The 13,319-nt window shown below is 35.6% G+C and overlaps 1 protein-coding gene across 1 annotated transcript in view; it reads right to left on the bottom strand.

Moving 5' to 3' along the window:
• Nucleotides 1–373: 373 nt before the first annotated feature.
• LOC149962303 (ras-related protein Rab-37-like) overlaps nt 374–13,319 on the bottom strand; it is a 106,641-nt gene continuing 93,695 nt past the window's right edge. The window contains exons 4-9 of the mRNA XM_090179575.1: nt 8,967–9,008; nt 7,454–7,520; nt 6,174–6,226; nt 5,372–5,494; nt 2,784–2,860; nt 374–1,416 (exon numbers count right to left, since the gene is read on the bottom strand). Of these exons, the coding sequence (XP_090035701.1) occupies nt 1,305–1,416; nt 2,784–2,860; nt 5,372–5,494; nt 6,174–6,226; nt 7,454–7,520; nt 8,967–9,008 (474 nt within the window). The 3' untranslated portion in view covers nt 374–1,304. The remainder of the gene's footprint in view (nt 1,417–2,783; nt 2,861–5,371; nt 5,495–6,173; nt 6,227–7,453; nt 7,521–8,966; nt 9,009–13,319) is intronic.

The following is a 13,319-nucleotide window of genomic DNA, read 5'->3' on the forward strand; positions in this document are numbered from 1 at the left end:
AATTTTAATCAAGCAAGGAGTGTCTCACCGATTTCTCACCAGGTGTCGCAGTGGACGTGCGCTTTTCAATTTCACGAAATTTCTTTATTTTATTAAAAATTAACCGCTTAATATTTTTTGATGCGGTTTTCGGCATTAATTTTAGTTTTTAACGGGTTATCCTTGGCTATAGGGCCATCTAACTGGTTAAAGCTTGACCGTTCCCCTTTAAAAAGAAATTATGAAATTAATAAATTAATTTATAAATAATTAATAAAATGAGATTGAATAGGTGGGGCAACATTGCGTAGAGGCTTTTATTAAATTTACCGTAATTGACGTGCTAAATACTACGTTATTTCCATTACTGGTCGTTAGATGGCGCGCCTCCGACTAGGATCTGACACTCGTGATGTGGCAGAGATAGGTGAGTACGCTCCAGAAAAAGATTCTGACGAAAGTAAATCAAACTTGATTTTCACGTTTAACAAACACTGCCTTTATATAGAATTTCCTCTGTTATAATACAACGCAAGCAGTCTAAAATATTACATAGATTTATACAAACATTTGCTGCTTTTTTGTTAATTTGATTATTAGAATATCAACAATGTCGTTAACAATAATTATATATAGTCAATATCACCATTTTTTTCCATCAACAGGTCAAAAGTCAAAACACGTTTTATAATTTCTGTAATTGAGGTCAAATCGACGTTTTGTGCTTCCAGAAGTAACTTAAGCAATATCTCACTTCCAAAACTTTCTAAGACCTTTCCATTAGACAATAACGTTTTTTAGATAAAAGTGACGAAACGTATTTTTTAGCGAAATTATCATTTTCATAGGCACCATTTATATGTTTATATTTTTTTATTAAATCGATTTAAATATTTTGGGGTTAATTTTGTATATATAAAAACAACGTTATACAAAGGTTAGCGGGTTTCTTTGGTTCCTATAGTACCGTAGTTATATAAAAAACGTCTATTTTATTTTAAAAACCTAAAGTTGGCGGCTATTTTAACCTGAATATATATTTTCTTTCCTGGAGGGGATTTACAAATTGACGCGCAAGAATCGCCACTCACACTGACAACGAAACGTTTTGGAGTATCTGAAGCGTAGGACTATTTTTTCTCAGTATCGGAACCAAGATATAATTTAAAAATCTTTAACAATATTAAGTTATAATGTTTTGTTAGCATTTCTCCGTTAGTATTTAAATTTGATTAAAAACCCAGTTTTTCGTCTCGCCTAAGTTAATGTAGAAATGAAAACTGAAGTCGGTCGAAGAAATGAAAGTGCTTCTAAATACAGTACAGTCATCCGTTGCTGCAACAAGCGCTGTTATTCCGTTGGCTTTCTTGCCTGACGTACTCGGTCACGTTGAATTTCGGGTCATCCGGGTTTCTCGTTTTCCGGTATTTGAGCTCCCTATGGTGCAAATATATTTATCATCGTTAAAAAGAAAATGTAATGCCAAAGTCGAGGGACTGATCAATCTCCGAAATTAGTGTACACGCTTGTAGTTTTCAATGTACTTAAGTTATTACGTAACTAATTACCGATTGAACATTACCAAACGCGGTATTCAGTTTCATATGACTGTAATCGGTGTACACGCATGTCGCTCTTACTATGATCGGTGTACGCGCATGTCGCTCTGACTATAATCGGTGTATATTCGTGTCTCTGATTGTAATTGGTGTACACTCGTGGCGCTGATTGTAATCGGTGTACATTCACGTCGCGCTGACTGTAAAGGGTGTGTACTCGTGTTCTGAGTGTAGTTGGTGTATATTCGTGTCACTCTGACTGTAATCGGTGTACAAGCATGCAACTCTGACTGTAATCGGCGTACACGCATGTCGCTCTGACTGTAATCGGTGTACAAGCATGCAACTCTGACTGTAATCGGCGTACACGCATGTCGCTCTGACTGTAATCAGTGTATAAGCCTGTAACTTCGGTTGTAACCGATTACAGATTTAGCATTGCCATTGGTTGTACTCAGTTTAAAATTACTGTAATCGGTGTACCAGTGGCGGCTTAAGGAGGCTGGGTCCCCGGGGCGGCGGCAGTGGTTTGTGACACCCCCCAGGACCGTGCAGAAGCTTTCACGGGTCCGTCTTCTTCAAGTTTAATCGTTCTGATTTGCACCCCCCCCCCCTTGAGCTTCTCCGATGGCACCCCCTGCTGCCCTGGTACCCGGGGCGGACCACCCCTCCCCGCCCCCCCCTTAGGCCGCCACTGCGGTGTACAGAGTTTTAGAGAGTGGTTGAAGAGCTAATCACTTAAGAGTTTGCTTATACATGGATTCAGCGGAGTAAATTAAGATTACGCCGAAATTGCGTATTAATTACGGGTAGAGTGTACACTAATTACACATAGTGATCAGCCCCTCTGTAACAGCCGTCTGTATAATTATGAACCGATGAACGAAGATATCTGTAGAGGGATTGGTTACGCTGCCTCAAAAGCAAAGGTCAATGGAAATTCTAGTTCATTTCGAAAAAACGAGGTTGTGTTAAAGTCGGGTAAAATAGAGAGGCAATTTCAAACAACTAAATGGAATATAACCTGCAATCTTTATGGAAGATGACTTCAATTTTTCAAATTACCCTGTACAGTGGCGCCAAACATTTCTAAAGCCAAAGGCAAGAGCGCCCAGAGCTGCAAACGTTGGTGTTCCACATCAAACACCTGAGGTTATATTCCCTTTAAGCAACGCATACCGTGTCGCGAGTCCCTCTAAAGATTTCTTCGTCCGTGATAGGATAATTATAGAAATCTGGTCTCACCTAGCTACAGCCATGAAGGCTAATTCAACGTTCATGCCCGTTTTGGCACTGGTCTCCATGAAGGCCACTCCGTATTCCTGCAATCACACACCATTCTCATTCCATTATTTCACATTGTTTTACGTTAAACCAAGAACGTATTGATTTCTACTTTATGGAGAACGACTATCCTGAGACGATCTGTGGGAATCATGGTCCAAATTCCCCCGTTAGATTCATGGTACCACTGAGATACCTGAACTGATTTTGTTCAGGGGGGAGGAGCTTCCTGAGCTTGAGTGGGATTGGGAGCAACGCTAAAAATCTTCCCTGCATTCGCAACCGAAAACTATCGCTACGCCCCCTTTGGGTCGCCATTGAAACCTAGATAGGTTGCGGCTAAAAGCAGACGATATTAGTTATTCGTAAAAGTGACTTTATAAATAATAATACTTGTATTTTAATATAATTTTTGCATCGTTAGATTATTTTGATAAGTTTGTTTACGAAAAAAACGTTCTTATGACTTTTTGATTTGTTTGTGGCTGACGCTAGATCATAGTAGGCGCCACCTCTTAGAAGCTAGCGCCGTTGCGCCACCTAGACTCGTTTCGGTCGCGAATAGTCATTCTCGCGAAGTAGAAATAAATACGTTCTTGGTTAAAGCGAGTATCGGGCATCGGCTCCCTTATAAAGTTAAAAAAATTCTGCCATAACGGTTCTCGAAAGTGCTTCTAGTAGAAAAGCGACTCGACCGCCATCTATTGGTCACATTTCATACTAAAATACCGATTTACCCAGAATAATAAAAGTTCCAGTTAACCTTTGTAGAGTACTATAAACAAACTAGACTAAATCAAGTTAACTCGAACGTATATTATGTAACCCATATAAAAAATATTAACAAAGGTCAATGTAATTTGTGTTAAGACGACATTTGCAAATAGCCAATCAGAAAAAAGGGCATTGTCGCTTTATCAACTTTTTTCGAAAACTATATTGGTAGCTTGCTCGTGAGGGTGTGGCTTATTTTCGTTGTCATGGTGAATATTTCAGTTATCAGGATAGTGTTGTGGGTTCATGGCGATCGCTTCAAGACGGGCCTAGCTACAGGGATAGTTTTCTTTAATACATTTTACCCCCTTTACCCATACAAATGCGGAACAAGATTTCTTGACACGTCGCCATCTCCCGGCGCCTTTTGGCGAATTTAATATTTTTCCAACGGTTTGTTTTAATATAACATTTGAAATTAAAATATTCTTTTTTTTAAACCTTCTTTCAGTTTGGCCTACATAACTTTTATTAATAATAAATTTGGAAATTTAGGAACTATGTTATTAAAAAATAAACCAAAAACGGAAATATTAAAAGAAACAGGAATAGTTTATGGTATACCTTGTAATTGCAATAAAAGAAGGTTTAAAAAAGAATAGATGAGCATAAAGAAAAAGTGAAAAAACTAAATCTAGAAAATGGCCTAGCTAATCATATAAATGACAATAATGGACATAAGATATTGTGGGAAAATGCAAAAATATTATCAAAAGAAAACCATTGGTATAAAAGGAACTTTAAAGAAGCAATATAAAAAATGAAGGAAATTTAAACCAGGATAGAGGACAGATAGAAATAAAAAATTGGGGAAAATTTAAGATAAGGTTAAAAAAAATCTAAAATGAGATAATGTCTGAGTGTATTTTATGTGAAATGTTAGTTTCATTTCTAATTCTTGGCTTGAAAAGAGACCACGGTCCGAAAGGTCGCCCTTTTAAATAATTGTTTTTAAATTTTAGTCATGAAGTATCTAGACTCTTTATTTTATTATTTTATCTAAATTTTATCGCCATGACTTGTAAAATATTTCAAATAAAAGATTATATTGTATTTGGTGGCATGAAGGCACGAAGACTATATTATCCATTGAATTAGGAATAATACTGCTAGAATTACAATTACGATTCCGGTTGCCATGGTTTCGCGGGACCTGTTCCGATATGACTGTACGAAATTCATCTTTATAATTAGGCGGTAGCGCCATCTATATTTTGTAAAGTTGTATGGCTAAAAATAAATAATTATTAGCTAACTCATCGTAACTTTAGTTAAAAAGGATCGTGTTGACAGAATAAAATTATTTTTAAACAACCTCAAAGTATTGTTTGTTACGAGAAATCATACATTTCAATTTCGCATCAGATTCGTGAAAATATTCAATTGAAATATAGTTGCCACCACTAGAGACAGATGCCGCCACGGTAGAACGATAAAGTTGATAAAGTCTCCTTGTGGAACGAATTTGGTCCCGCGCCAGCCAGATTTAGTTGTACCTCTATTTATTCCCAACTCAATGATATTATCTTTATCTTTATATTATATTAAATTTCGTAGGAGGGTGGTGGCAAGGCCTTCATGCCACCACCCTCCTACGAAATTTAACCCAGTCATCTGAATTAAAGGCATTAAACGTCGCTCGATGACTTGGGCCTAAGGTTGTACCTTGGTCATTAGCCTAGCTGATTTTTATTATTATTACCAACGAAATCACGAGCAAACCCCGAATAGCTAAGGAGCCGACACTTGCTTAAAATATGAAAGAAGTTTCTGACCCTGGACAGCCTTTCACCGTCTTCGAACTTGACTTGTCGCTCGGCCATTGAGTCCGCCTTGTTCCCGATTAGCATGATGACCACGTCATCCTGGGCGTACTCGTTGATTTCACCTAACCACGCCTTTGACGGCGCAAATACAGAAAATTAAAAGTTAGCGCTGCTTTGCCCAGAAAGATTAATTTCTCATCGGTTGCGCGTCCAGTCGGGAAGAATACTAGCGATACGTTTACTTTAAATGCAGGGACATCATTTAAGAATATTCTTGCAAGAACTAATTTTTAGAATGCGATCCAGAATTCAGGAATATTCTTGCAAGAAATATTTTTGAAAAACCGATACAAAATTTAGGAATTATCATATTATTTTTGGCAAGAAATATTTTTTTAAATCAGATCTAGAAAATATAAATATTCTTTCTATTCTTGGCAAGAAATATTTTTTAAATCAGATTCAGAAAATAGAAACATTCTTTCTATTCTTGGCAATAAATATTTTTTAAATGAGATCCAGAAAACGTAAATATTCTTACTATTCTTAAAATAAATATTTTTTAAATCAGATCCAGAAAATGGAAATATTCTTATTCTTAAAAGAACTAATTTTTAAATCAGATCCAGAAATAGAAATATTCTAACTATTCTCGACAAGAAATATATTTTAAATCAGTTCCAGAAAATAGAAATAATCTGGCCATTCTTGCAAGAACTAATTTCATAAAACAGATCCATAATTTAGGAATACTTCCCCTCTTTCGAGAAAAAGCGAGAATTCTTACTAACTTGACGCACGCTATAATTACCCTTGTATTGTCGAAGCTCATTTTGTTTGTGACGTCGTATAATAAAAGTAAAGCTGCAAATAAAAGAGAGGTTAAGCACCCGACGTTTAAACGGGAACCTTTAGGCTTTCGCGGCGCTTTGCTAATAAGCAATCGGAAGTTTCCGTTTAAATTAGTATTGTTAATTTTCCGGAAAAATAAAATGCAGAAAATTTTCCGCAAATCGGAAAAATAAAAAATTGGAACATTAATTACTTTTAAAGGGTTTTTAATGTTTTTAACTTTTTACCGATATAAAATGTCTAATATCAGTAAACATAGTACATTCTTAATCAGTTTAAACTAGTCTAGAGGTTTAGTTTTACTTTCAGATTCGAAACAATGAGGCGAAAATGCCGCTTTATTTAAATTTGCAAACAATATATTAGAATAATCATGGAATTAAAACTTTTTTCTTTTTTTTCGGAAAAATACTGAAAATTTTACGGAAATTAGGCCTTGGTCATTTTCCGGAATATTTTCCGTCTTACAACACTAGTTAAAATTTAACCCGGACTTAGCTTAACCTCTCTACAATAGTATATTTCGATTTACTACATTATGTCTCCAACAACGAATCACAGGGCCCCCAAAGGTCCTATAATTCATAAAAAATCCTATATTTTCAAAAATGTCCTATAACATCCTATATTTTTAGCAAAAATCCCCAAAAAGTCAAATAAAATCCTATAATTTTGATATTTTGCTCATTTCAAATCCAACCACGCAGTGAAATTGCTAGATTTAGCTATAGGATAAATTCCTATACCAAGTCCTTCTAGTCTATATTTTTGTTATTGTTAACATTGTTAGCTACTAGTATATTTTTGTGATAAAATGGTTAAATAGTTTCTATTTTTTAAGTGAAAATCAAAGATTTATTTCTCTAAATATAGATTTGGTTTTTAAATGCATAAAGTTAGTAAATAATATAGCAAATATAGTCCTATAAAATCCTATAATTTTGTAAAAATAGTCGTAAAAAGTCCTATATTTTTAGAAATATAATCCTATTTTTCCTATACAAAATTTTAGATTCGAGTGGGGGCCCTGGAATTGGTAATGAGACAAAATCCCCCGGACAAAATCCCCCCGTTGTCTTAGATGAAAGTGTAGTATCTTTTACAGCTTAAAATTTGATGTATCGAATTCTCATAGAGAAAACGATTTTATATAGAGGTAGTTAGATCAAGGCTAGCGCGCGGAATTACCTTTTTTAAGTAATTTTCGGAATTAGTGTATTTAAATTGGATTGAAATTACCATGAGCGTCTCGGTAGTAGGCATGCGTCACGCTGCGGAACCTCTCCTGGCCCGCCGTGTCCCAGATCTGCGCGCGAAATAAACCAATAGCTATTAATTATACACAATAAATCAAACCAGGATTGAACTATAGCCATTTATAGGTAAGTGAAAATTCGTAAGAGCATAAGTATATAATATTTTCTCTCGCTAACGTTATTCTCTTGAAACACGCATCTTCGAAAGCTCCCGCAAAGCGCTCTAGCAGTTTTAATAACAACGTCAGGAGTACCTAGAGGTCCGCGGAACGAATAAATTAACCGCCAAAATTTCGATTAACCATAAAAAGTTTGGTTAACTGTTTTTATGAACATTTTATACGAATAAACAACGATTTAACATGCAAAATTAATCGTTGTTTTCGTATATTTTTTGGATAATTTGCGGTTATGTATAAAATAAATAATTGGATAATTTCTTATTCAAACGCCGATCTCTAGGAGTACCTCGTCGTTCAAAGAAACATTTTCTTTAAAATCGGTTAATTAAATCTGTAACTAAAAGAGGAGCAATTATTTCAACACAATTCTTACTCTTAACCCTAGAATGAGTACTTATTTCGACAAATTCGTCTTAATTGTACGCATATTTCAATTCAAATAAGCCTTTTCAGGTTACAAAGAGCCACGTAGTAGCCAACGTTAGAAGTTCTTTAAATGCTGGATTTTCGTCGCTTAAGCAGACGCTTTGCGACTGATCGTCAGCTTAACAGACGCAAATTCAACAGTTAAAGAGCTTCTTACGGTGGCCGTTACGTGGCTCTTTGTAAACTGAAAAGGCTAATTTTCTGTAAACGTTTTCATAAATTAATAAGTACATATCCTAGTGGAAGGTAATTTGTTAATTATAAATTATTAGGTAATAAACATTCTGAGCTTGATGAAGTAAAAAAATACGACTTCAGGTACATATTTCATTTTTGTATGACGTATATGGTTACTTCTTTTCGAAAGAGGTATTTTATACACTTCTGATACGTGCTTTCAATCGCTACTATCACAAAATCGGATAGTAGTTTCCTACTGAACATCTAATTATTAAAGCAAATGGCGGCTCTATCATTGCCACCTGTATTATGAAAAGGCCACTATTATTAGAGATGGCTATTAATCTATCCGATTCTTCGAAAACGCGTGGTGCCATCTTTTAATGGCAAAGGAAGCTAAAATTGAAAATAGTCAATTGAAAACGTCGTCAGAGACCCATTGTAGAGTATTATATTTAGACAACTTATACTTTATTTAATGGGCTTTAACCTTAATTATATATCCCGTGTAAAAATATTCTTTATAATTGCTGTAATTTATGTAATTGAACAATTTACAAACGATCCAATCAACGCGAGGGGTACCTATAAGTACCGCCTTTTTTTATTTCGACAATAGCGACATCAATTGAAAAAAGGGCTACTTCACGTCGAGCCACAACTTGCTTTAAATTTATTTATTTTAGTAAAATTATCAATTCCAAGTACCTGTAATTTGACCTTGAAATCGTCCACATTGACCACTTTATTCTGAAATTACAAAACAAAATATACTTAAAATTCGATTCGATTAAGCAATTAACATTCGGCTTAAATTTAGTATTCAAATTACGCTGAAGAAATCGACACTTTATTAGATAAAAATAAATGTACAATGTTTCTCCGCAATTTTACTCTGCGGACGGAAGTGACGACATTCATACCCGGAAGTCGATTCCAACCGTCGAGATAAAAGCTCCTCCCAAGAAAGCGCCATCTTTGAATCGAATGAGCAAACACGTTTTGCCAACTCCGGAATCGCCGATCAACATTGCCTTTACGCGAAAGAAAGAAGATTTGGAAATTTCATTTCATTTTAATTAAGTTATATTAATTAATATATTAACAAATATGAACCCTAACATTTGTTTGACGGGTCTAAAAATCAAATATAACTTATGTTTCTTAGTGGTCTTTCGAAATATTATCAAAAATATAAAAATACCCTAAGACTTGCGCATTGAAAATTTTAATATGAAAGTTGGGACGGGCCCCTAAGCCTCGGTTTAATGCATTTTAATGCGAAATGGATTAGTTTTCGGACAAAGCAAACAGAACTAAGTCGCTTGAATTTTTCAAAATTAATATCTGAGTGTGTATATACCGAATTTCATTTTTCTAGCTTATTGAGAAAAATATCCGGAGAACCTATACATCTGTAGAGGGACTCGATACTTTAAATCGAGGAAGCCGAAGATCATGGTAGATTCTAGTTCGTTTCGGAATTGGTTGGCGGCGCTACAGTTGTGTACGACAACATTCCGTTAAAACGCTGAAGCGAATTCTGCCAGCGGCTGTAAGCTGCTTAATGGGAATATTAAATAGAACGTTCGATCAATGAATTTCGAGTTTTGGCCGCTGGGATCGCTGTCGACGGAATATTATGGCAGAACACTACCATATTAATGGTCTCAAATGTAGAAATTTTATATTATTTAAAAACTGAGTAAAATATTAATTTTGATTCGTGTTTCTTTTTTATGTGGATTTCTTCCAAAATTTCACTTTTCTTTAAAAAAGTGTTAGAATTTATATTTTTTGTAATATACATAAAAAAGGATAAAAAGTGTAAATTATCGCCATCTATTATTAATAAAATCGTTATAATAAAACCTCTAACGGCTTCCTTCGAAATGTTGGTTTCCCTGTAAGAAATTTGTGTCTATTCTAGACGGGTATACATCGCGCATAGATGTAAATACCTATTTCCGGAATTTCACAAATGACGTAACGCTGTTAGGCGAAGGGGGTTTATTCTGCAGGGGGGGGATTAGGGGGTCGCTCAATTGTTACGTCATATATTGTCATTCTAGACCGAAACCTAAATTATAAATTATTTTAAAGTACATTTCCAATTTGTTTTTCTCATTTATTAAAGTATGATGATAAAATCATCAAGATTGTCGATTTTCTAACGACATTTTTCAAATCGACAAAATAGATTTATTTGATTTAAATCGGATTTAAATTGATTGTTATTGATCTTTGAAGTTATAGCCTATTTTTCTGGTTAAATTGATTAATAATAGAGGTAATGTAAATTTAAATTTAAATTAATCTTAATGAAATTTAATTACTATTTAAAAACTAAATTTAGTTACCAATAGGTGTTTCTATAAAATACGGGAGGACACATGAATGTGTTTTCTACCTCACTAGCTATAGTTATTGATAGTGTTGTATGTATTTTTCCCGAAAAAAATTAAAAAGTTTTCATTCCATGATTAGTCTAATATTGTTTGCAAATTTAAATAAAGCGGCATTTTCGCCTAATTTTTTCGAATCTAAAAGTAAAACTAAATCTCTAGACTAGCTTTAAACTGATTAACAATGTAACACTATTAATGTTTTGTAGTATGATTACTATTATTAGACATTTTATATCGAGAAAATATTAAAAAGCCTTATAAAGTAATTTATGTTTCAATTTTCTATTTTTTCGATTTGCGGAATATTTTACGCAATTCGGAAAATTTTACGGGAATTTTTCAGCATATCATTTTTCCAGAAAATTAACAACTCTAGTTATTGACGATAGAGTGCACGCGCTCGAGTCAATAAAGATTTTGAAATTTGAAGTCCACGTGCGAAAAGCGCGTGCCAATGAAGTGCTAAAAAGCTTAAGCTCGTGACGCGGAGAAACCAAATTTTATACTTTTATTTTATTATTGTTTTATTTTATGGAAACACCTAATGATATTGCTAGGCAACCTACGGTTCAACATTTTCATAAATACATTGAAATATAATAAAATAAAACCAATGAATCACTGATTCATATAAAATTGATTTTAATCAGATAACCCTGAAACTAATAAATATGTTCATTTTGAAATAAATTTTATAATTTTAAAGTTATGGTGCTGTAATAACTGAGGGGGGTTACAGTATTTGTGACGAAATTTCGGGGGGGGGTCTTTCCAAATGTCGAAAAATCGATATTTTGTGTTACATTGTTCGCGAAATGCCCCTAATTTGAATTGACAAAAATATTTGCGACTTTAAGCTAAATTTACTGGCCTACGAACTGAATTTAAAATATAAAATAGAAAATGTGAAAAAAAATTATATTATTATGAAATTGAAAACTTTTTAAAAATATATCGTCAAGTAGAAAAATTTTCTTATTAAAGAAAGCGCAACTTCAAAGGTGAACTAGTAAAAAGTAGAAATTTATTTCGAGTATGGCTATTGTATTTTTATAGATTGTCGGCTCTCTTCAGCTCTCGAAACGGACACTTGAGGCTACGTCGACAGCCGCCACTTCAAATAGCACTGACACTTCAGAGAATAATTATTCAACCCTTATGGACCAAGAAATCGTTAGAGGGACTCACGACTTCAAAACGGAATACTGTCGTAGACAGGGCTTAAAATGGAACGCTTTTGTTCTCGCGTCACTGCAAACGTTAGACAGGGCTAAAAATGGAACGCGTTCGTTATCGCGACACGGCAAACAGGAGACAGGGCTTAAAATGGAACGCGTTCGTTCTCGCGACACGATAAACGGGAAACAGGGTTTAAAATGGAACGCATTCGTTCTCGCGTCACTGCAAATGGTAGAAAGGGCTTAAAATGGAACGATTTCGTTCTCGCGACACGACAAACGGGAGAAAGGGCTTAAAATGGAACGCATTCCTTCTCGCGACACGAGAAACGGGAGGCAGGGCTTAAAATGGAACGCATTCGTTCTCGCGTCACTGCAAATGGTTGAAAGGGCTTAAAATGGAACGATTTCGTTCTCGCGTCACTGCAAACGGGAGAAAGGGCTTAAAATGGAACGCTTTCCTTCTCGCGACACGACAAACGGGAGACAGGGCTTAAAATGGAACGCATTCGTTCTCGCGTCACTGCAAATGGTAGAAAGGGCTTAAAATGGAACGATTTCGTTCTCGCGACACGGCAAATGGTAGAAAGGGCTTAAAATGGAACGATTTCGTTCTCGCGACACGGCAAACGGGAGAAAGGGCTTAAAATGGAACGATTTCGTTCTCGCGACACGGCAAACGGGAGAAAGGGCTTAAAATGGAACGATTTCGTTCTCGCGACACGGCAAACGGGAGAAAGGGCTTAAAATGGAACGATTTCGTTCTCGCGACACGACAAACGGGAGAAAGGGCTTAAAATGGAACGATTTCGTTCTCGCGTCACTGCAAATGGTAGAAAGGGCTTAAAATGGAACGCTTTCCTTCTCGCGACACGACAAACGGGAGACAGGGCTTAAAATGGAACGATTTCGTTCTCGCGACACGACAAACGAGAGAAAGGGCTTAAAATGGAACGCGTTCCTTCTCGCGACACGGCAAACTGGAGAAAGGGCTTAAAATGGAACGCGTTCCTTCTCGCGACACGGCAAACTGGAGAAAGGGCTTAAAATGGAACGCGTTCCTTCTCGCGACACGGCAAACGGGAGAAAGGGCTTAAAATGGAACGATTTCGTTCTCGCGACACGACAAACGGGAGACAGGGCTTAAAATGGAACGCTTTCCTTCTAGCGACACGACAAACGAGAGAAAGGGCTTAAAATGGAACGCGTTCCTTCTCGCGACACGGCAAACTGGAGAAAGGGCTTAAAATGGAACGCGTTCCTTCTCGCGACATGGCAAACGGGAGACAGGGCTTAAAATGGAACGATTTCGTTCTCGCGTCACGGCAAACGGTATTCCAAATTAAAGGTACCTAATCCTTTTACAGATATCTTCGTTCACGGACCATATGTAAAAGAATTACGAAATTTCGATTAGGATAAAAAAATATAATTAGACTTTTAAGGTAAATTATTTTTATATCTAGAAAATCTAT

The sequence above is a fragment of the Leiobunum rupestre genome, chromosome 1 (genome assembly GCF_980474605.1).
Source record: "Leiobunum rupestre chromosome 1, qqLeiRupe1.1.hap1, whole genome shotgun sequence".
NCBI lineage: Eukaryota > Metazoa > Arthropoda > Arachnida > Opiliones > Sclerosomatidae > Leiobunum > Leiobunum rupestre.